Source organism: Ursus maritimus, unplaced genomic scaffold (genome assembly GCF_017311325.1).
Source record: "Ursus maritimus isolate PB19 unplaced genomic scaffold, ASM1731132v1 scaffold_18, whole genome shotgun sequence".
In the NCBI taxonomy this organism is placed as follows: domain Eukaryota; kingdom Metazoa; phylum Chordata; class Mammalia; order Carnivora; family Ursidae; genus Ursus; species Ursus maritimus.
The window spans coordinates 246,481-271,011 of NW_024424230.1; the positions used below are offsets into that span (position 1 = coordinate 246,481).

Consider the following 24,531-nt stretch of genomic DNA (forward strand, 5'->3'; position numbering starts at 1 on the left):
ATGCAGACCGAGCCCGGGGTTCACCCCGACGGCGGGTGCGTGCCTGCTGTTGGGACGGGACGCCAGCTTCCCTCAGAGCTGCCCAGAGGGGGACAAGCTCTGTGCGAGCTCTCAGGACACAGTATCACTGCTTTTAAGGTTTTTTGGCCAAAAGAATATTAAACTTTTTAAAATTTTATTAATTTACGAGATCTCCAGTCCCAAGGTGGGGCTCAGACAGGACCCTGACGTCTTCCGACTGAGCCAGCCAGGCACCCTTTGGCCAAAAGAACATTAAACCACTCTGTATAATGGACGCTCGTAAAGACACAAAGTAAGATTTTCCCCCATTTAATGTCACCGCACTGATTAGCCCACATAAGATCATTTAAGTAGCACTTCATTAGGAATGGGAAGGCCACTGAGAGAAGCCAGGATGCTTTCCACCAGATTCTCCATCATCAGTCGTCTGGCTTGGTGAGTGGCACTTCCGACGTGAGGTGTCAGAGTGATGTTCTTCATCTTCAACAAAGGGTGGTCTCTGAAAGGGGGTTAGCTGATGAGAACCATTCCCCATGGTTTGTCTCTAACTGCACATTCTGTTTTGATACCCTCATGCTGGGAAGGGGAAAGCTGTGGGTGGCCTTACAGCAGGACCACCGCTCATCTAACCCCAGTGGGGGGGGGGCGCAAAAACAAGTACCCTAGCCACAGCCAGGCCATTAGCAGACAATGGGACGACACGGGGTGCATTAAGTAACACTGGCCCACAAAACAGAAGAGGGCCCTTGGGGATCTGCGTGCTAGTCTAGGCATCGTAGGACAGGCTGGAAGTGCCTTTAATGAGTAGTGGCATTCAGAGGGGAAAGATTTAACTGGAATTAGATTAGGGGGAGTTCTCTTCCCAGAAGAAGGCAGAGGATGGGAGTCAGCCCGGAAAAAGAACGAAGTGTTACTGAAGGGGCTCAGGGGGATTCAAAACAATGATGGTAACCCTAGCAACCAGCACTAAGAAAGGGCAGTGACCTGAACCCGGCAGGGCCTCTTGACTGTTTTAATACAAAGGCCAAAGTAGACATGCAGCAGTAACCCTCCATCCTCTGGGAATCTTACAGAGCCCAAACCTATGGAAGTTCTCTGGGGCCACTTGAAATGTATATCAATGCACTACGACTGTCCTTGTCCCCAGGGCTGATCGAAGTGAAGACAGAGCCTACGCTTAGCAAGGGCAGGAACTACTCAGAAAACACATCTGTCCTCCTGCTAGGAAGGAGGTGGGCCCTACTAACAGCACACGCTGGACACCAGTCTCAGTATGAGGTTGTCCCCACGACTCAGAACTCAGAAATAACGGAGTCGTGGCCAGTTGTAACAACACCTGTCCATAGTATTTGGAGTCTACGTGAGACTCTCCCTCCCTCACCCTCCCCCCCCCCCCCCCCCCCCCCCAATGCATGCATGCATGCTCCCTCTCTCTCTCAAAAAACAAACAGGGACGCCTGGCTGGCTCAGTTGGTGAAGGGTCTGCCTTCAGCTCAGGTCATCCCAGCGTCCTGGGATCCAGGCCGGTACCGGTATCCAGCTCCCTCTGCCCCTCCCCCTGCTCATGTGCACGCGCATTTGCGCTTGCTCCCTGACAAAATCTTTTAAATAAAAACAAAATGTCCTTTCTTAAAACTAGACACAGAAGCAAATTACATTAAATAGAAATAAATGTAAAATTCTGTGCATAAAAGACAATTGAAGGAGGGGTGCCTGGGTGGCACAGTGGTTAAGCGTCTGCCTTCGGCTCAGGGCGTGATTCCGGCCTTATGGGATCGAGCCCCACATCAGGCTCCTCTGCTGGAAGCCTGCTTCTTCCTCTCCCACTCCCCCTGCTGTGTTCCCTCTCTCGCTGGCTGTCTCTCTCTCTCTGTCAAATAAATAAATAAAATCTTTTAAAAAAAAAAAGACAATTGAAGGAGTAATTTCAATTTTTGCTGACTAAAAATGTAACGAACTAAGGGTGCAATAGGCCTGCTAGGAATACATGCTGCAAAACCAACTCGTGTGGTCAGACGACAACATGAATGCTGTGTTCAGGTCTTGGGAGCACATTTTCAAAGGACCTCAAAAACTAAAGTGCCGGAAGCAACAATAATGACAAGGTGTCTGGAAATGCTACCACTTAGGCTGTGATTAAAGGACCTGAAGATACTTAACCTCAGACACATGGCGGTTGTTGGACAATACATGAGGTTTGTAAAGAAAATGGTCAGGGGGGGCACCTGGGTGGCACAGCGGTTAAGCGTCTGCCTTCGGCTCAGGGCGTGATCCCAGCGTTATGGGATCGAGCCCCACATCAGGCTCTTCCGCTATGAGCCTGCTTCTTCCTCTCCCATTCCCCCTGCTTGTGTTCCCTCTCTCGCTCGCTGTCTCTCTCTCTGTGTCGAATGAATAAATAAAATCTTTAAAAAAAAAAAAAAAAGAAAATGGTCAGGGACTCTGATGCTCCAGGGGGCAAACTAGGGTCACTGGGTAAGGCAAGGACTGTTTTGGTTGGACAGAAGCAAGACTGTTCGGTGCAGTGTCCACCCATGGGGGCTTCTGCCCAAGAGCCCAGAGCTCCCTGTGCACGGAGGTGTTGAAACAGACATCTGGCCATCTGCAGAACTGGTCAGGCCACCAGAGGCCCGCTCAGGCCCCTCCATGGCCAAGACCCTGCCGGTCTGTGACTTAACACAGCTGCAAAGCCAAAAGCAGTGACTGCTGGAGGAGTGCCGTACATGCCTCGAGAGAGATGGTGGTTCTGTCCAGCTTCCTTACCTGGGCAGGGGCTCCGGGTGCGTTACATCCAGTGCTGCCCCTTTGATGACCCCAGTCTGAAGAGCTTCCACCAGTGCCTCCTGGTCGACTAACAGACCTGAGTCAATGAGACAAGGCCTCTGTGTTACTACGGGCAGGCAGGACCCAGGAAGGATGCTTTGGTCACCGTAGCTGCTATTCCAAACACGTCTTGATTCTGTCAAACGTCTTGACAAAGAGCATGCAAGCTTCATTCTGCCAATTCATTATTAGATGTGGTGAGCCACGTGACAGGCAGTACGCTAAGCCCCACAGACACGCTATCTCACTGAATCCCACACGTGAGGGACTGAGGCCTGACCCCAGGTCACACAGCTACTAACGTCAACCCAGATCTGAGCCCCGCTTTGTTTAACCTCAGGCCTGGGCCTGTCTCACTTTACACACCACCTCCCCAGGTTAGGGACACAGCCCCCAGGTTAAACCCCCCACATTTAATCTGCAAACTCACATTGAAAACTAAGCCACAAGCACACTCCACAACTGTCACTTCAAATACGGAAGAGGAGAAGCTGAGAAGAAAATCCCTTCCTTGAGGCAGAGACCAGCAAGGAGCCCAATGACAGCCTCCTTTCCACTGACCGACTGAGGGGCTGGTCCGCTGGTCAGGACACAGAGTGCCCCTGGTGTGCGGCGGCTGCTGCTGGAGAAGCCTCGTCCCACGCCCTCTCCCGGGCTGTTTTTCCAGAATCTTGGGCATGTTCATGAGCCTCTGACATTACTGAAACCACCTAATGCATGCACTGGTCCTTCCTCCTCACCTAGAAGGTCTGAATTTTTAGAGAACTCTCAAGCATATTAGCTCAGCACTGTGCAGTTTTCTGTCTTCCGTCACCAACTCTTTTTGGGTTCCCAGACCCAATTCCAACATGGGGGGGTGGGCCCCTCCTACAAGACCAAGCCATTTTCAGGATACCAGCAAGGTGTCTGAGAATTCAACTCAATTCTGACACTGTCTACCTTGGAAATAGCATACGATCCCAGAGGTTACGAGCTCAGTCCTATAAGACTGCCTCCTGCCCCCCGAATTCAGACACTAGTCAGAAGTCCCAGGCTGTGACTTGTGCTTCTGACCAACTGGCTGCAGATTGGGGGTTCCAGTGACCTCATCCGTAATTGGCTGCAGCGGCTCACAGAACTCAGGGGAACGCTCACGTTCACCTGTTTGTTAAAGGATATGACAGAGGGTAAGAACCAACAGCCAGATGGAGAGGTGCACAGGGAGAGGTCTGGGGAAAGGGTGTGGAACTTCCATGCCCTCTCCTGACAGCCTCTCTTTCCAATCTCCAGGTGTTCACCAATCCAGAGGCTTCTGAACCCAGTCCTTTTGGGGTTTTATGAAGGTTTCTTTGCATGGCCACCATCAATTAAATCATTGGCCACTGGCTGATTGAACCTCCAAGCCCTTTCCCCCCGCCAGAGGTCAGGCGTGGGGCTGAAAGTTCCAGCCCTCTGATCGCATGGTTGGACCTCCTGGCAGCAGCCCGTGCTCTTGAGTGAGTGGGTTCCAGAGTCACCTTCATTAACAAAAGACACCTTTGTCACTCTCAACGCTTAGAAAATTTTGAGGGTTGGGGGAGCAGAGAGCTAGAACAGTGGATAAAGGCCACCGCTGAATGACCAAATATGTATTTCTTACAAATTACAGTCTCAGGTGGCAAGCATTATTTTCCTTCTTTTACAGATGAGACACGGGCGGCTGCTGGTAGCCCCAGGTGCCACATGTCCTCTGGCCCCGAGCCCCACAAAGGTGCGTGGCCTGGATGTCTGATGTCAGCGCTGACCCTCGATTCCTTATAAATGTGACACCAACAAACCCACAACACGTGCAACTCTGTCTTGTATATAAACACAAAGCACCACATAAATGCTGAATAACCAAACTAACACGAAGTTACCTACTTTTTAAAGTGAAGGCTCAGAAAATTCATCCCCATGAATTCTGCTTAATTACACCTGGAAAACCAAACGTAATGCCTCTACCCCAAGTAGATGCCCAAATTGGGATGTGAAAGTCCTATATTGTACCATGCTCATCCTTCTTGTTACTACTTTGAGTTTCAAAATGATGTGAAAACAAAAATCAGGAATATTTCTAAACAGAAAGCAGACTCTCTCAAACTCAGCACCACCACCCCCCGCCCCCGCCAGTTTACATGGCATTTTTGGACGTGCCACCATCAGGAGAAAGGCAGATGAGAGGAGCCCTACGGCCGGGACGCTTCCTCCCACGTGACTGTCCAGCCCCGCGGGCGCACGCTCGGTGGAGACAGTACCTCTGCCGATGTTGATGAGAATGGCCGTGGGCTTCATCAGACTCAGCTCCCTCTTCCCAATCAGCCTCTGGGTCTGGGGTGTCAGGCCCACGGCCAACAGCACGAAGTCTGACCACTGAAGCAGCTCATCCAGACTCTCACAATACGTGGCCCCCACAGCTTCCTCCTCCTCTAATGTCCTATGAAGGGAACAAGGAAGAAAAACCATGTTCTCTAATCAGAAATTCATCACATCGCCCCAGGAAGGAGTTTCTGAGGGGAGCCAAGGACACGGCCTTCACTGCTGGGTCCAGGACCCATGGGAACCCCGTGGGTAACCCTGGGTTCTCTGAGGGGAGGCCTGGGGGTCTGTGGGATTTCTCAACAGACGGAGGCTCCTTGAGGCCAGGAGCTGTTTCTCCCCCCCAGAGCCTGGTACAAGCCCGACGGTGCACACCTGCTCAGTGGCAACGGAACGTGACTGAAAGGAAGCAAGTCCCACTCCAAGTAAGAGCGTGAGTGTGTACTTCCTTGACCACAGAGCATCACTGATGTGGGCAAACACATCGGGTTTCCAGAAAACACACAAACAGAGCAGGAGAGGGCCTGGGAATGCTGCTTATCACACAGAAAGCAAGGATCCGGGGTCTGATGCAGGCAGACTTTTGTGTTTTGTTTTGGTCCAATCCTAACTCCTGCTCTGGTTATTCAGCAGAGACCCCAAGATCCCAGAGGTCACAGCATCCTGGGCAGCCGCCATGGCTCTACAAATATGGAATTCCAAACTACATGAATTCTCTCCTAACACCCATCTAGGTCAGGGGACAGCCCCGAGGAGAGACGAACACCCTGCCCACATCACACACTTGGTCCTGGAAGAACCGCGGCCTCTGGGTGTGTGTTCATCACAAGGAAAGTTACCACACCTAAGTCTCTTCACTGCCCATGGTGCAAACACTGACTGAAAACACAATCTCCCAGCTCACCATGCCTCCATGAGTCTCTCAGCAGCTGCAAATGTGGTCCACAGGCAGTGGGAAGCCACTGAAAGGGTGTAAACAATGGCCATCATCGGGCTGGTTTGTAAGGAGGCCTGGAGGGTCAACGGCAGAAGTGAGCAGCCCCGTAGGAGAATATGTATTTCAGGTGAGAAAGGACGGGGCCTGAGCCAGTGGCCTTGATGAAGTGAGAGAGAACAGGCAGGTCTGAAGGCTGTTTGGAGACAGAACCAATAAGCCTGGGCATTGGGCTGAGGGAGAAGCCCGCACAGTCAAGGAAGCGGGCCCTTCACTGAGTGCTGACGCGTCCTTCAGTCAAGTTGCTCAGTGAGTATGGACAGCTTCTCCCTTTCACTTTAGAAAAATACAATTGTGAGTTAAAATTTAAAATCTCTTTTCTGGTGAATGTTTTCAATAAAGAAAGTCTCAGTCACACTCCTAGGTAATCACAATCACTTTCTTGACCATCATTCTTATTTTTTGGAGAGAAAGAGCAGGAAGTTCTATGAAAAGGGAGGGGTCCTATATCTGAGCCATACTGAAGGCAGTGATGCTGCAAAGTTCTGCTTGGTTAATTTCAGGCCCATGTTCGAACGTTTACCTGCGTCTCCTGTTGCGATACAGAATCTTCATTTCGAATGCTCTGGCTCTCTGAGCAACCTTGTAACCAATGCTGCCCATGCCGATGATTCCCAGAGTGGCCCCCGTCACTTCCTGACCCATCCAATTTGTAGAAAATTCCTCTGTATCCAGTGCACTAGCCAACATATGACCTGAAATATATAAGGAACAGAGTGAATAGTGGGGATGGCACCACACACAGAAAGCCCACACCCTTCCTGGGCTCTTCTGACACCGCAGCATCACGCCTCCCCGACTGCAAACAAAGGTTTCTGAAAGGGCTGAAGGGAGGGGACAAATGGCAGTTTCCTCGTAACAAAACCAGAACATCCTGGTAGAAAGCTTTAAAATGCCAACATCTTTTACATTAAGGAAGCACTTGTGGTTAAAATTTGCTGGTGATATATGTACACGTGTGTGTGCGCATGAGCCCTCAGCCAGAACCAGGAAGAGCCTGGTTCCCGCTTCCTCTTTCCTCAAGCGCCTTCGTCCCCAAGCTCCACCAGGAGGAAGGGGAGAGGGCTGAACTGCTACGCTGCCCTTCCTGGGGACCCTCCCAGAGATGTCCAGGGTGTGCAGAGGTCAGATTCTGCCTTCTCACTTGGAGGCCTTCACCCCAGGGGAGCATGCTGACTGACCAATGAATGACCCCAAGGGCATTTCCACAGAGATACTGAAATTACTTCGCCCGTCAAGGGAACGAGAGGAACCTCGTGGGGGTGGACATGGCTGCTGTCAGACAGACTGCGGGCCGCCATGTGCCGGGGAGCTGGGCTCGGGCCCTGAGTGGGCTGCCGAGAGTGACTCCGATTCCCAAGTGCAGCAAAGTCCTGGATACAGTGTGAAGAAGTCGGGGCCGAGAAAAGACTTGTAGTCTGAAGACAAAATGATGTTATCGTCTCTGTTATTAAGTATCTGTCATCTGCTCTCTTTGGAAAACCAGCATCTCCAATGGCTGCTTACCTTCCACAACTCTTCGAGCTGCCGCCAGCAGTAAGGCCATCCCCATGTCGGCCGTGGGGTTGGACACAGCCTGTGGTGTGTTGGCTACCTTCACACCAAAGCTGGCAATGAGCTTCAGGTCCAGGTGATCGAGACCTACTCCTGCGCTGGCAATTATCTTCAGTGATGGCAGGCTCCCCAGGAGCTCCTGGTCAACGGCCGGCTTTCCTCCCCAGATATATACAGCTTGGATCTTTGGGCCAAATTGCATTTTATTTTCCAAAAATTCTTGCATGGTAATGAGATTAAAGTGTTTCTGCAGATCTCCAACATGATCTTCACATATACCATACGACCCTTCCAATCCAGCCACCAAAACGCCAGGTAAGTCCTGATCCCCCATGGCCTGCAGAAAGACAAGCACAGTGTTTGCTGTCAAAAAGTCTTTAAAAGATCAATATGCTCCTCTACTGCTCTTTTAGGGTTCTGAGTGCCCAATTTCCAACATGGGGGGATTCCCCCACCCACAACTCCACGCAATTCTCAGGATACCAGCTGAGTGTCCGAGTGTCCCAGAATTCAACTCAATTCTGACACTATCAACCCAGAGATAGCATCAGATCCCACAGGTTGAGGGCTGAGTGCTCTAAGGCTGCCCCGTCCCCACCTGCCAACACTAGTCACAGGCACCAGGCTGCTCCCTGTGCTTCTGACCCACTGGCAGACTGGAGTTTCCAACCACCTCCTTCCTAGGTTCTCCAACTCGCTAGAGTAGCTCACAGAACTCAGGGGACACTGCCTTGTGCTTCCCAGTTCCTCAAAGGATATGATAAAGGACACCGAGAGGGACGTGCCAGACAACTGAGTTTCTGTCCTCATGGAGCTTGGGGCCGGCTCGTCGTGGAAGAGTGCCGCTTCCCTAAGCATGGAAGGTCTCCAGAAAGGACCGAAAAGCTGACCTCTTGGGTTTTTATGGAGGCTTCACGGCATAGCCAGGATTGATGAAATCGTTGGCATTTGGCTGAGTCCATCGCCAGCCTCTCCCCAGAGGTCGGGGGTGGGGCTGAAACGTCCAACCTCTGATCACAAGGTTGGTCCTCCTGGCAGTCAGCCCTGCCCGGGGGTGGGGTCCCAAGGTCACCTTCATGAAGGCATCCATGTCACCTTTCTGGCTTATAAGCATTTCTAGGAAGTGGATGAAGACCAAATACATCTGAGGTATATTTTGATCTCTGAACCACCGAATACATATTTCTCATTAATCATTATATTGCAGTTACTCTTTAGACTTTCTAAATGACATCGACCCTGGAATTCATTTTATTCCTTGGACAAATCCCTGTAATACCTGAGGGCAATGCACCCATGCCTCTGAAGTTACCAATATCTCCATCACGCCCACTTTCCTCCCTATGCTACTTGGCTCTTTATTTCTACCCTGCAGCCGTGGTGGCAGCCTCTCAGACAACCTTCAAAGATCCCCCTCCTGTCAACCACATCTTTGCGTGATCCCAACCCTGGTGCTTCTAGTGAAGAGAATACAGCAGAAGCAATCGGAGGTCACCAAAGGGGCTCTCTTTCTCCCACTCCGGGGGGGGCGGTGGGTAGGGCTGTGCTTGTGAGTGAGCTTGAAGCAGATTCTAGAAGCCTGCCAACAGCCTGGTGAGCACAGAGGTGACCACAGCCCTGGCCCAACCTCGATTATTGTTTCATCAGATCCTGGGCCAGAGCCACCTGGGTAAGCCACTCCTGGATTCCTGACCCAAAAAAACCTGGGAGGTCGCAGAGTTTGTTTTTACAGCCACTGAAATTCAGGTAATTTGTTATGTATGCAGCAGTGACTAACTAATAAAACTGATCACTTTTTACTGTGAAAGTAAAAGATATGTTATTGTCTGCCAAATGCATTAAATAGGGCTTTATGATCCTTGTTCCTAAAGATATTTTTAATATTTTATAACTTTCCTCCAAAAGGAAAACAAAGAAGGATTGGGTATAGACAAGCAAAGTAGGATCAGGTATAGACAAGCTGGGATCTGGGTTCAGACCAACTGCTCTGCTGGGCTGGCCTTTCCCTGAAACTCACTTTCCTCAAACAAAAAAGGAGGGCAACACACAGCCTTGCTGGTGGCCCCAACCGTGAGAGAACATGCAGAGCCCAGAGAACCAACTGTAAGCTTTCAATGAACAAAAGTTACTAACATTTCAAACAGAACAACTTGGACATTTACCCAAGTCTCTAAAAATTAACAGACTACACCAAAGAAAAATACAGAATTCCTTTTTTTTTTTTTTTAAGAAGAGAACAGCCATATGCACCCCAATGTTCATAGCAGCATTGTCCACAATAGCTAAATCGTGGAAGGAACCGAGATGCCCTTCAACAGATGACTGGATTAAGAAGCTGTGGTCCATATATGCAATGGAATATTACTCAGCTATCAGAAAGAACGAGTTCTCAACATTTGCTGCAACATGGACGGCACTGGAGGAGATAATGCTAAGTGAAATAAGTCAAGCAGAGAAAGACAATTATCATATGGTTTCACTCATTTATGGAACATAAGAAATAGGAAGATCAGAAGGAGAAGAAGGGAAGAATGAAGGGGGGGTAAACAGAAGAGGGAATGAACCGTGAGAGACTATGGACTCTGGGAAACAAACTGAGGGCTTCAGAGGGGAGGCGGGTGGGGGAATGGGATAGGCCAGTGATGGGTATTTAGGAGGGCACATATTGCATGGTGCACTGGGTGTTATATGCAAACAATGAATCATGGAACTTTACATCAAAAACTAGGGATATACTGTATGGTGACTAACATAATATAATAAAAATTATTATTAAAAGAAAAAGATTTTTAAAAAACTTATTTATTTCAGAGAGAGAGCGTGAACAGGGTGTGCGGCAGAGGGAGAAGCAGCAGGGAGCCTGATACAGAACTTAATCCCAGGACCCCGGGATCACAGCCTGAGCTGAAGTCGGACACTTCACCAACTGAGCCATCCAGGTGCCCCCACAGTAGAATTTCTTAAAATCCTATTTCCTCATGCGTCTTTCTCCCTTAATATTGGATAGATGGGCCCAATACCCCCCAAATCATCCTCACTTCCCCAATGTGCAAGATTCGCCTCAGACCCATGCCCCTGGCTTTGATCTTCTCTCCAACCCCTGTGAAAGTCCATTCTCTCTACCAGCAGTCCCGCTCTCTCTGTGAGTCCAAAACTAAAGTCCTTTCTTCTCGGTCCCCCACACAGACCACGGGCCCAGCTTGTGCACAAAAGGGGCTCAGAAAACAGGTTGAAAAACAAGAATTCTCCTTAATGAGGGGTAGGTGGTACCATGGTCAGCCCCTCTCCTTTCCTATTACCCCCAGCAGGAGATTCTGGATTTGATGGGAATGATCTAATCAGCACTTGACTAGATAAGGGGACCCAAAAAAGTTAAGATATGCCAAACAGCTTGCAGATTCCTTGCTGGTTCAGGGTTAGAGAGAAATGCATCATTTACAGCTTTTCTGTGAGCTTTCTCCAGTCACCAGTTATCAGCAAATCCAGCATGACTTAAAATCAATACTATCAAAATGTGTCTCAACTACCAGCAAACACAGGTGCTTTAAGAAATGGCCTGTCAGGGCACCTGGGGGGCTGAGTCAGTGTAGCGTCTGCCCTCGGCTCCGGTCATGACCCCGGGGTCCTGGGATGCAGCCCCACACAAGGCTCCCTGCTCAGCGGGGAGTCTGCTTTGCCCTCTGCTGCTCCCCCTGCTCGTGCTCACATGTTCTGACAAATAAATAAATAAAATCTTAAAGAGAGAGAGAGAGAAATGGCCTGGCAGGGTTGCTAAACCCTGAAGAAAGAAATAACTGAATTCATGTAAGGAAGTAAATTATGAACTAAAATCTGATACGAGTATCTGAATCCTATCTATTTAAAGCTTAATCTGCCATATGGGGCACCTGGGGGGCTCAGTGAGTGTAGGGTCTGCCTTCGGTTCAGGTCATGACCCCGGGGTCCTGGGATGAGACCCTCCTGGGTCAGGCTCCCTGCTCAGGGGGGAGCCCCTGCTCACGATCTCTCTGTCAAATAAATAAATAAAATCTTTAAAAAAATAAATAATAAATTAAATAAAGCTTAATCTGCCATTGCCGAGAGCTTAGAAAAATAGTAAATACCTGTCCAAACTGATGTTTAGATTCTGGCAGAGTCCCTGAGGCTACCTTAAATCCTCTCCAGCAGGCAGGTATAAATAATGAGATCGGATTTCCCTTGCTAAATCTTTAGGATTGAGCAATGCAGGTCTGGATGGGCACCAGAATTCTACTTGGCCCACCTGTTCCAGGTGAGGTCCAAGGTCACAGCCACACCCATGTGGCAGAGTCTGATCCAGTCTCTGGCCCAGGCCAAATCCCAGGGGCACAATTTACCTTTTCAAAAGACGGCAGGGGCGCCTCGCTGGCTCTGTGCGTAGTGCAAGCGACTCGATCTCAGGGTAGTCAGTTCAAGTCCCAGGCGGGCGTGGAGACTACTTTAAAAAAAGAGAAAAGGTAAAAAAAACCCTAGCCTCTGGAGCACCTACTTGACAGTGAACGGCACAGGTCAAGGAGCACAGCGATCTCGCACCAGCTCTCCGCCCCAGTCCCCACCTCGCCCCAGCACCACCTTCTGCGGGCCCTGCCCTGAGTCCACAGGCCCCACCCCGAACCCACCCTTCACCCCGCCCCCAGGATGCCAGACCCACCCCGAGGCCGCCTGGCCAAGCCCTTAGGCCAGCAAAAAGGGCTTTTTGGGGAGGAATTGCAACTGAAGACAAGCAAACTATGGCAAAAACCATAGGCTGGTCCAACAAATTAGGAGAAAGCTGGACAAAGTCCCTTAGAGAAATGACAGTTTGCCATCGGTTAGGCTGCAGGAAAAGCCGATTTCTTGTAGGAGATGTAACACGCATCTTTTCCTGCTGGGCCTGTAATTGATGATTCTTCCTGTAACTGACCTTTCAGGGTAGGACGGGGGAGCACCCCCTTCTGGCCTCCCAACTCCATTTTAGTGAAATTTCCCTTTATTAATTTTCACTTACTTTGTCAAAAATACTATCTGGGGAAACGTCTAGGCTAATTATGTTGGTTTTTTTTTTAAAGACCAAATGGTACTACTAAGAACAGGTTAGGGTTGGGGTTAACATCGCCTCTTTAGTGAACAGTATGTCCTCCAGTCCTAACTTTACCTGCCGCCTCTACTGTGACGGTTCTCAAGTTTTTACCCCCTGTCTCACCGACCTCTGGACACCACCTGACTCCCCTCTCCTCATGGACTCCCTTTGCTATCCTCCCCCCCCCAAATGGCAGCCTAAGTGACTGAAAAATACATAAAGCTGGTATGTTCACCTCCAGCTAAAGCCCCTGGGCAGCTCGCCTTGCTCATAGGTCAAGTCCAAAATCCTGAGCACAGCCTCGGAGACCCCCATTTCCTGGCTTGCCCACTTCTGCAAACCCCTTGTGTGTTCTTACCATGTCAGCTGCATATTTTCTGCCAGTCGCCTCAAACTGCCAGCGGCTGGCCCTGGACTTGCTCCCAGGTTGCCTGGACCCAAACCCACACCTTCCCCTAGTCTTCAGTCATCTTGCAGGTCATCCCTTAGGGGAAGCCTTTCCCAAACCCCCTGCTAAATGTGCTCACCCTGGACTCTCCCCCATAGACTCTGTCACAGATCCAAGTTAAATGTTTGATTTTCTGGTAAGATCAGGCCTTCTGCTAGACCCACTCCATGAGGGCAGGAACTCAGACGTGCTGAAGTCCATTTCAAGCACTCCATACCCTGTCCAGCACACATATACACTCAATAAAGATTTGTTGAATTACTAAGGAATGAATTAAATGTGAAGAAAGGAAGGGAAGCTTCCCAAAACAGAAATGCCCGGAACGTACAGACCGAAAGAGCACATGGAGTCTTACTACTTCTATCTCAAGATCATAACAAAGGTCTTAAGCAAGCACTGACTTGCAAAAAACGGATGTTATCAGTATCCAAATAACCCACCCAGAGTGCTCTACCAACTTCAGTTCAGCAACAATCCAGATCGCCAGAAGCCCTGCTGTGTTCAGTTGGAAGTCACTATATTAAAAAAATAAGAAGAATTTGATAAAACTGGCTTTAACTTTATTACTAAATGCACATAAGAATATGTATAACGTGTGTGAGTTATAAAAATAGTAATAAATGAGCCCGTCATGTGCCACCAAGCTTAAGAAATACAGCATTACCCCGACTTTTGAAGTTTTTGTGCCGCTCCTTGCTGTGCAGAGATAACCCCTACTGTGAATGCAGTGAGACACGGCATACCTCAGAGGTACTGCCCGTTTGGTTCCAAACCCCTGCAATAAGGCGATTGTGACAATAAAGCTAGTCATTTTTTTCCTTTCCCAGTGCATATAAAAATTATGTTTACACAATACTGTAGTATTGTGTAACTTTCTATTAACTACGCAAGAGCATTGTGTCTAAAAAAATGTACGTACCTTAATTTTAAAATAGTTTATTCCAGAAAAATGAGAACCACCATCTGGGCTGTGAGCCGTAATCTTTCTGCTGCTGGAGGGTCCTGCCTGGATGTTGATGGCTGTGGACGGGTCAGCACGGTGCCTGCTGAAGGCTGGGACGGCCATGGCAGCTTCTTCAAACAAGACAACAGTGCAGTTGGCCACATCGACTGGCTCCTCCTTTCACAAACAATTCCTTTGTAGCACATGATGCTATCTGATAGCATTTTACCCACAGTAGAACTTCTTTCAAAACTGGAGTCAGGGGCGCCTGGGTGGCGCAGTCGTTGAGTGTCTGCCTTCGGCTCAGGGCGTGGTCCCGGCGTTCTGGGATCGAGCCCCACATCAGGCTCCTCTGCTGGAAACCTGCTTCTGCCTCTCCCGATCCCCCTGCCTGTGTTCCCTCTCTCGCTGGCTGCCTCTGTCAAATAAATCAATAAAATCTTTCAAAAAACAAAAAACAAAACTGGAGTCAGTCCTCTCAGACCCTGCTACTGCCTTATCAACTAAACGTGGTCATATTCTAAATCCTTTGTTGTCATTTCAACAATTTTCACAGCATCTTCACCAGGAGTAGATTCCATCTCTAAAAATTTCTTTGCTCATCTGTAAGAAGCAACTTCCTAGAGCACCTGGGCTTTCGGTTAAGCATCCAACTCTTGATTTCAGCTCAGGTCATGATCTGGGGTTCGTGGGTGGAGCCCCACATTGGGCTCTGCACTCAGTGCTCCCTCTCCCTCTGCCCCTTCCCCTACAACTGCTCGTGCACGTGCGCTCTCTCTCTCTAAAAAAACAGCAGCAGCAGCAACTCCTCACCCTGTCAAGTCTTATCCTAAGACCCCAGCAACTCAGTCCCATCTTCAGGCTCACTTCTAACTCTCATTCTCTTGCTGTTTACACCACACCTGCAGTGACTTCCTCCACTGAAGTCCTCGACTCCTCAAAGTCAACCATGACTTTGGAATCAACATCATCAACACTCCTGTTAATGTTGATATTTGGACCTCTTCCCCCAATTTTTTTTTTTTTAAAGATTTTATTTATTTATTCGACAGAGATAGAGACAGCCAGCGAGAGAGGGAACACAAGCAGGGGGAGTGGCAGAGGAAGAAGCAGGCTCACAGCAGAGGAGCCTGACGTGGGGCTCGATCCCATAACGCCGGGATCGCGCCCTGAGCCGAAGGCAGACGCTTAACCGCTGTGCCACCCAGGCGCCCCCCTCTTCCCCAAATTTTAATTCCAGGGGTGCCTGGTCAGTTAAGCCACTGACTCTTGGTTTTGGCTGAGGTCATGATCTCAAGGTCATGAGATCAAGCCCCAGATCAGGCTCCTCATTCAGCAGGGATTCTCTCCCTCCCTCTCTCTATGCCCTTCTCCCCACTAAGCACGGACACACACACACTCTCTCTCTAAAAATAAATAAATAAATCTTTAAAAAAAATGTTAATGCCAGTGTAGTTAGCATACAGTGCTAGTTTCAGGTATACAGTATAGTGATCTCAACGGTCCTTTATATTACTCAGTGCTCATCGAGTGTCCTTTTAATACCCTTCACCTATTTCACCCATCCCCCACCCACCTTCTCTCTGGAGTGTGTTCTGTATAGTTAAGAATGTTTGGGGATTAAAAAAAATAATATTAATTTTTTTAAAAAAGAATGTTTGGGGGCTCCTGACTGGCTCAGTTGAAAAAGCACATGACTCTTGATCTCGGGGTCGTAAGTTTGAGCCTCATGTTGGGTATAGAGATTACTTAAATGAACCTTTTTTAAAAAAGATTTTATTTATTTGTCAGCGAGAGAGCACAAAGCAGGCAGAGGGAGAGGGAGATGCAGGCTCCCTGCTGAGCAAGGATCCCAACGTCCTGGAATCATGACCTGAGCCGAAGGCTTAACCAACTGAGCCACCCAGGCATCCCTAATAAATGAACTTAAAAAAAAAAAAAAAAAAAAAAAGAGTGTTTTTTGGGTTGTCTCTTCCCTCCCCTTTTTTTTGAGATTTTATTTATTTGAGAGAGAGAGAGAGAGCACGAGTTGGGGGGAGGGACAGAGAGAGGGAGAAGCAGACTGCTCACTGAGCAAGAAACCGATGTGGGACTCAATCCCAGGACCCTGGGATCATGACCTGAGCCGAGGGAAGACGCTTCACCAACTGAGCCACCCAGGTGCCCCTCCCCCTTTGTTTCTTAAGTTCTACATATGAGTGAAGTTATACGGTATTTGTCTTTCTCTGGTTTATTTCACTTAACATCATACTCTCTAGATCCATCCATGTTGTTGCAAATGGCAATATTTTAATGGCTTGTTAATGGCTGAATAACATTCCATTGTATATATACCACATCTTCTTTATTCACCTATCGATGGACACTTGGGCTGCTTCCGTAGTTTGGCAGTCGTAGATAATGCTGCAATAAACATAGGAGCGCATGTATCCCTTTGAATTAGTGTTTTCATACTCTTTGGGTAAATACCCAGTAGCGTGATTCCTGGATCATAGGGTATTTTTATTTTTAATTTCTTGAGGAACCTGCATGCTGTGTCCACAGGGGCTGTACCAGTTTGCTTTCCCACCCGCAGTGCATGAGGGCTCCTTTCTCCACATCCTTGTCAACACCTGCTGTTTCTTGTCTTCCTGAGTTAACCATTCTGACACATGTGAGGGTTTACCTCCTTGTGGTTTTGATTTGCGTTTCCCTGATGATGTGATGCTGAGTATCTGCTCATGTGTCTGTTGGTCTGTATGTCTTCTTCGGAGAAATGTCTGTTCATGCCTTCTGCTCATTTTTAAATTGGATTATTTGGGGTTTTTTTGGTATTGAGTTTATAAGTTTTTATGTATTTTGGATACTAACCCTTTATTGGATATGTCATTTGCAAATATTTTCTTCCATTCAGTAGGCTGCCTTTTAGTTTTGTTGGTTGTTTCCTTTGCTGTGCAGAAGTTTTTTTTTTTTTTTTAAAGATTTTATTTATTTATTTGACAGAGATAGAGACAGCCAGCGAGAGAGGGAACGCAAGCAGGGGGAGTGGCAGAGGAAGAAGCAGGCTCATAGCAGAGGAGCCTGATGTGGGGCTCGATCCCATAACGCCGGGATCACGCCCTGAGCCGAAGGCAGACGCTTAACCGCTGTGCCACCCAGGCACCCCTGTGCAGAAGCTTTTTATTTAATTTTATTTAAAGTCAATTAATTAACATATAGTATATTATTAGTTTCAGAGGTAGAGTTCAGTGATTCGTCAGTTGCATATAACACCCAGTGCTCATTACATCATGTGCCCTCCTTAATGCCCATCACCCAGTTACCCCATATCCCTACCCCCCTTCTCTCCAGCCACTCTCAATTTGTTTCCTATAGTTAAGAGATGCTTATGGTTTGTCTCCCTAACTTCATCTTATTTTTTTCCCCTCTTTTCCCCTATGATCCTGTTTTGTTTCTGAAGCTTTTGATTTTTATGTAGTCCCAATAGTTTATTTTTGCTTGTGTTTCTCTTGCCTCAGAAGATGTATCTAGAAAGATGTTGCTATGACCAATAGAGAAATTACTACCTGTGCTCTCTTCTAGGATTTTTACAGTTTCAGGTCTCAGATTTAGGTCCTTAATCCATTTTGAGTTTATTTTTGTGTATAGTATAAGAAAGTGGTCTAGTTTCTCCAACATATTCATTCCTCCTTTTTGAAGATTAATTGACCATACAAATGTGGGTTTATTTCTGGACTTTATTCTGTTCCATTGATCTATGTGTCTATTTTTGTGCTAGTAACATACTGCTTTGATTACTACAGTTTTGTAATATAACTTGAAGTCTGGAATTATGATACCTCTGGTTTTGTTTTTCTTTTTCAAGATTGCTTTGGCTATTTGGGGTCTTTTGTGGCTCCAAACAAATATTAGGATTGTCTGTTCTAGTTCTGTGAAAAATGCTGTTGGTATTTTGATAGGGACTGCATTAAATCCGTAGATTGCTTTGGGTAGTATAGACATTTAATATTTGTTCTTCCAATCCATGAGATGGAATGTCTTTCCATTTTTGTGTGTCATCTTCAATTTCTTTTATTAATGTTTTATAGTTTTCAGACTATAGGTCTTTCACGTCTTTGGCTAAGTTTATTCCTAGGTATTTTATTATTTTTGGGAATCACAAATGATCTTGATGGCATCTAGAATAGTGAATCCTTGGAGTACCTGGGTGGCTCAGTCAGTTGAGTGTCCAACTTGGTTTTGGCTCAGGTCATGATCTCAAGTTCATGAGTTTGAGCCCTGCACCAGGCTCCAAGTTTGGCATGGAGTCCGCTTGACATTCTTTCCCTCTCCATCTTGCTCCCCCTCTGCTCCTCCCCCAGCTCATGCTCTCTCTCTAAAATAAATAAAATCTTTAGAATACTGAGTTCTTTCCAGAAGATTTTCAAATTCCTTTGCCCATATCCATCAGAAGAATCACTATCTGTGGCAGATATAGCCTTACAATGCGTATTTAATAAGATCTGAAAGTTGGAATTACTCCTTGATCCATGGTCTACAGAATGGATGTTCAGTTAGCAGTCATGAAAATAACACTAATCTCACTGCACATATCCAACCACACTCGGGTGATCAGGTGTCTTGCCAATGAGCAACAGTATTTTAAAAGGCATCTGAGGGGTAGGTTTCGACAATGGATTTAAAATACCCAGTAAACCATGCTGTAAACAGATGTGCTGTCATCCAGGCTTTGTTGTTGCATTTCTAGAGCACAGGCCCAGTCGATTTAGCATAGTACTTAAGGGCCCTAGGTTTTCAGAATGGTCATTGGCTCCCACTAAAAGTCACCAGGTACTTGAGCCCCTAACAAGAAAGTCAGCCTGTCCTTTGAAGCTTTGAAGTCAGGCATTGACTTCTATAGCTATGAAGGTCCTAGATGGCGTGCACTTCCAATAGAACACTGCTTCATCTACGTTGAAAATATGTTGGTTAGTAGTCACCTTTGTTAATTGTCTCAGCTCCATCTTCTGGAGAACTTTCTGCAGCTTCTACATCAGCACATGTTGCTTCGTCTTACGTTTGTATGCTATGGAGATGACTTCTCTCCTTAAACCTCATGAACCAACCTCTGTCAGCTTCAAATTCTTCTTCCACAGCTCCTCACCTCTCTCAGCCTTCACGGAATTGAAGAGAGTTAGGGTCTGGCTCTGGATAAGGCTTTGGCTTAAGAGAATGGCTGGTTTCATCTTCCATCCAGATCAAACTTTCTCTATATCAGCAATAAGGCTATTTTGCTTTCTTGTTATTTGTGGGTCCATTGGAGTAGATCTTTTTAATTGCCTTCGAGAACTTTCCTTTGCATTCACAACTAGGCTGTCTGGCACAAAGAGGCCTAGCTTTTGGCCTATCTCAGCTTTCAACATGCCTTCCTTAATAAGCTCAATTACTTCTAACTCTTTTTTAAATTAATTTTTAAAAAAGATTTTATTTATTTATTTATTTGACAGAGAGAGCGAGCCAGAGAGCACAAGCAGAGGGAGCAGCAGAGGGAGAGAGAGAAGCAGACTCCCTGCTGAGCAAGGAGCCAGACGCAGGACTCCATCCCAGGACCCTGGGATCATGACCTGAGCCGAAGGAAGACCCTTAACTGACTGAGCTGCCCAGGCATCCCCACTTCTAACTTTGGATTTAAAGTGAGAGTTGTATGACTCTTCCTTTCAGCTGAACACTTAGAGGCCATGTGGGTTATTAACAGGCCTAATTTCAATCCTGTGGTGTCCCAAGGACTAGGGAGGCCTGAGGAGAGGGAGAGAAATGGGGAATGACTAGTGGGTGGAACAGTCAGAACACACACATTTACCAATTAAGTTCATCATCTTACACTGTAACTGAATCCAAGTTCGTCAGCCCAATGCCCAGCTATCAAGTATGCGGCAAGGAAAGCGTGTGAGAGGCAGCCAAACGAGGACGGGAGGAAAACCCTCACATCCACCTCCCCGTGGAGGAGGGTCAGAGAGACTTAAAGGCACACGAACAAGGTCTGAGTGGAAAGTCGCACTGCGCTTCACCGTCCACAGCCGCGAGTGGTCTCACTAAGCCTGCTTACTGCTGTTGACGTGACACAGTGACAAACTAACATCGAAGACCACTAGCCACAGACCACAACAAACATCACAATAATGAAAACATCTGGAATACTGCGAGAATTACCAAAATACAGGAGACGGGACGCGAGCAAATGCTGCTGGAAGAGCGGCACTGAGAGTTGCCACAAACCTTAAACCTGTGGAAAAACGCAGTATCTGTGAAGTGCAGTAAAATGAGATGTGCCTACAGATAAAGACAGAGGTAGAATTAGCCTAAACAATACCTGGTTTGGCTTGGCATAGTTCTGAATTTTTTGCTCAGGAATCATACCTTATGTGGTCTTTGGTGACCTGCTTTTTGTCTAAGCTCATCAGTATGTGAGACTCATCTCTGTTTATGCGGAGGCTCAGTCATTCATCTTTACAAGTATACCTCAGTTTATCTATTTCTCTGCAGTTGGATAATTGCATTTTTAAGGTTGAGCATTGGTCACTTTCACAGAGACCATACTCTATACATTTGAGGGTTCCTCCCAAAAGTTCAACTCTGGTCCCTTTAGCAGGTCTGGACATAGGGATTTCTGCAGCTAAGCAAACTTACAATCCTGGGTGACAGGTTCTTTCCCCTCCTGACCACACCCCACCCAGAGGGAGAGGTCCTTTTGGAACTTCTTTGCTTGGCTTGAGGTTAGGTGGAAACACCTCTTTCTTCTCCAAAGGTAAGAGAATGAAAATGGAAATATACAGCACTCCACAATTTCTTCCAAAGAAATGATGTCACACTGTTCCCCAACATATTTCCTCATATATCCTAAGGAGTGATGGACAAAGAAAGTGTAAACTATTCTTTCCTCTGCATAATCTGGAGAAAGCTAGTCTGGTTTCTTGCTTTGAAACACGTAAGCATTTTATTTTTTATTTTTTTTTAAGATTTATTTATTTGAGAGAGAGCACGCAGGTGCGTGCACAAGCAGGGGGAGGGGCAGAGGGAGAGGGAGAGAGAATCTCAAGCAGAGTCCCCACTGAGCATGGAGCCCCACTTGGGGCTCAACTTCACCACCCTAAGATCATGACCTGAGCTGAAATCAAGAGTCGGGCGCTCAACTGACTGAGCCCCTCAAGCACCTCTCTCTTGCCACTTCTTTTCTCTTTCTTTCTTTCTTTCTTTTTTTTTTAAAGATTGTATTTATTTATTTGACAGAGAGAGAGATGGCCAGCGAGAGAGGGAACACAAGCAGGGGGAGTGGGAGAGGAAAAAGCAGGCTCCCAGCAGAGCAGGGAGCCCGATGCAGGGCTCGACCCCAAGACCCTGGGATCATGCCCTGAGCTGAAAGCAGACGCTTAACGACTGAGCCACCCAGGCGCCCCTCTCTTGCCACTTCTATTTAACATTGTACTGCATATCTTAGCCAGGGCAGTTAGGCAAGAAAATAATGAAGAGTATCTAGATTAGAAAAGACGTAAAACTGTCCCTATTTGCAGATGACATGATCTTGTATAGAAAACCCCAGGGCACCTGGGTGGCTCAGTTGGCTGAACGGCTGCCTTCAGCTCAGGGTATGATCCCAGGGTCCTGGGACTGAGTCCCGCATGGGGCTCCGTGCTCAGTGGGGAGCCTGCTTCTCCCACTCCCTCTGCCCCTCCCCCTGCTTTTGCACACGCGCGCATTCTCTCTGACAAATAAATAAATAAATGGACTCTTCAAAAAAAAAAAAGAATAAAAAAACTTAGGAATAAATTTAATCTCCCCCCAAAAAAGGACAACATGTGAACGTTGGAAAATATAAATGTTATAGAAATAAAAAAGACCTAAGTAAATGGAAAGACATCCTATACCCATAGAAGACTTAACATTGTTAAGATGGCAATACAGTACTCTCCAAATCGGTGTCAGCACAATCCCCATCAAAATCCCAGCTGCCTTTTTTGCAGAAATTGACAAGCTAATCCTAAAGTTCATATGGAAATTACAGAGACCCAGAAGAGCCAAATCAATCATGGAAAGGAATAAAGTTGGGGGGCTCATACTTCCTGATTTCAAGACTTATTATGAAACTACACTAATCAAGACACTGTGGTACTGACATAAGGCTAGACCTACAAATCAATGGAATAGAATTGAGAATCCAGAAATCAATCCTTACATTTAAAGTCCACTGATTTCCAACAAAGGTGCCAAGACCATTTGATAGGGAAAGTGGGTATCTACATGGAAAAGAACGAAGTTGGACACCTAACACCAACATACACAAAAGTTAACTCAAAGTGGTTATAGACTTAAAAGTAAAAGTTAATGGGGCACCTGGCTGCTCAGTCTGTGGAGCATGCAACTCTTTATCTCCAGGTCATGAGTTCAAGTCCCACACTGGGCCTAGAGCCTACTTAAAAAAAAAAAAAAAGAAGTTAAAATTATAAAACTCTTAGAAGGAAGCAGAAGTAAATATTCCAACCTTGAGTTAGGCAATGGTTTCTTAGATACGACACCAAACGCACAAGCAACAAAAGGAAAAACAGATAAACTGGAACTAATGAAAATTTAAAACTTTTGTGCTGCAAACGATACCAATAAAAAGTGAAAAGTCAATCAACAGAACAGAAAGAAATATTTAAAAGACATGTATCTAATGAAACTCTTAAAGCTCAATAATAAAGATAACTAATCCAATTTTTTAAATGGGCAAAGGATATGAACAAACATTTCTCCAGATGGAGAATAAGTATATGAAAAGATGCTCTATAGATCGTTAACCATTATGGAAATGCAAGTCAAAACAACAATATCACTTCACGTCTACCATGAGGCCATAATAAAAAATACACAAATAACAAGTGTAGGCAAAGATGTGGAGAAATCAAATCCCTCACACTTTGCTGTTGGGAATGTTAAAAGATGCAGCCATGGGGCACCTGGGTGGTTCAGTCAATTGGGCATCTGCCTTCGGCTCAGGTCATGATCTTAGGGTCCTGGGATTGAGCCCCACATCAGGCTCCCTGCTCAGCCCCTGTCCCCGCCACTTGTGCTCTACCTCGCTCACTCTCTCTCTCAAATAAATAAATAAAATCTAAAAAAAAAAAAATGCAGCCACTTTTAAAAACAGTTTGGCAATTCCACAAATGTTAAACACAGTTATCATCTGACCCAGGTATTCCACTCACATAGATCCAGAAAAACGAAAACTTAAATCCATATAAAGATTTAACCAGATGTTCACATAATAGCCAGAAAGTGGAAACAGAAAGGGTCAATTAGCTGATGGATAAATAAAATGCATATATCCATACAATGGAATATTAGCCAGCAATAAGAAGGAACTAAATCCTGATGCCCACTACACTATGAGGGTTGAGAACGTGATGCTGAATGAAGCCAGTCACAGAAGACTCCATCGTACATGTTTCCACTCGGATGGAACGTCTGGTTAGTGGTTGCCAGAGGAGGAAGGGAAGAGAGGGAACTGGGAATGATGCTAACTGGGCACAGGATTTTTTCCAGGGTGATGAAAACTTCCTAAAATTAGATTACAGTGGTGGTTCTGCCACTCTTAAGAAAAACCACTTTCACTTAAATGAGCGAATCTTACAGTATGTACATGATTCTCAAATAAGCCTGTTAACAAAAAAGATGCATCTCAAGGTGGACACGGGTGATGGTTGAATAGTAACTTTTATATTATATGTATTCTATACAACAACTTATGCTTTAGCTTGGAGAACTCTTCCAACTGGTTTGACAAGTAAATCAACTGCATATATGTCTGGAAAACATGACTGCCACGATTAATTTCGAGGGACTTGGTGTGGAGTAAACAGGACAAGTCCTTCTTCAGCCATGTCATCCTCTCTGCCCTGCGGTCCCCTCTGTCCCCGGTCACAGGGGTCCTCTCCGTCCAGTCCGCCCTCCGCCCAGTCACAGGTGTCCTCTCCGTCCATTCCGCCCTTCGCCCTCAGTCCCAGGGGTCCTCCCTGTCCAGTCCCTCCTTCCTCCCTAGTCCCAGGGGTCCTCTCAGCCCGGACCCGAACCCCGCCTCGTTGGCCCGCTCAGCCAGCGGCCCCCTCCGCGCCCCCGGGTCACCGTGGCGCCGGGGGGAAGCTGGGTCTCTCCGACCGGCCTGACTGGGACTGACAAGTCGGGCAGAGCCGGGCCCCTCGTGACCGCGGCTGCACCTCCGAACACCTAACCCGCGGGGTCCGGGCGCAGACCACCTACCTCAAGCACACCGCCCGCGCAGACTGCAAACCTGGACCTCGGCTGTCGCACCCCTCCCAACGCCGGGCGCGCGCCCCGCGTCGGCGGACACGCGCACGCTCACG

General features: G+C 47.2%; 1 protein-coding gene across 11 annotated transcripts; it reads right to left on the reverse strand.

Moving 5' to 3' along the window:
* Positions 1-314: 314 nt before the first annotated feature.
* On the reverse strand, positions 315-24,507 carry LOC103658437 (glyoxylate/hydroxypyruvate reductase B). 11 transcript variants are annotated; one of them, XM_040632396.1, is made up of 9 exons: positions 24,428-24,500; positions 14,153-14,307; positions 13,674-14,008; positions 12,064-12,161; positions 7,661-8,045; positions 6,678-6,849; positions 5,100-5,278; positions 2,785-2,881; positions 315-520 (listed from the first exon to the last, which is right to left on the reverse strand). In XM_040632396.1, the coding sequence occupies exons 5-9, from the start codon at positions 8,040-8,042 to the stop codon at positions 364-366; spliced, it is 987 nt and encodes a 328-aa protein (XP_040488330.1). In that variant the 5' UTR covers positions 8,043-8,045; positions 12,064-12,161; positions 13,674-14,008; positions 14,153-14,307; positions 24,428-24,500; the 3' UTR covers positions 315-363. The 11 variants fall into 11 exon arrangements, with proteins under 11 accessions (XP_040488330.1, XP_040488329.1, XP_040488331.1 ...); XM_040632395.1 differs by lacking the exon at positions 24,428-24,500 and having other exon boundaries at positions 13,674-13,748; positions 13,898-14,008; positions 14,153-14,515; XM_040632397.1 differs by lacking the exon at positions 14,153-14,307 and having other exon boundaries at positions 13,674-13,748; positions 24,428-24,444.
* Positions 24,508-24,531: the final 24 nt, after the last annotated feature.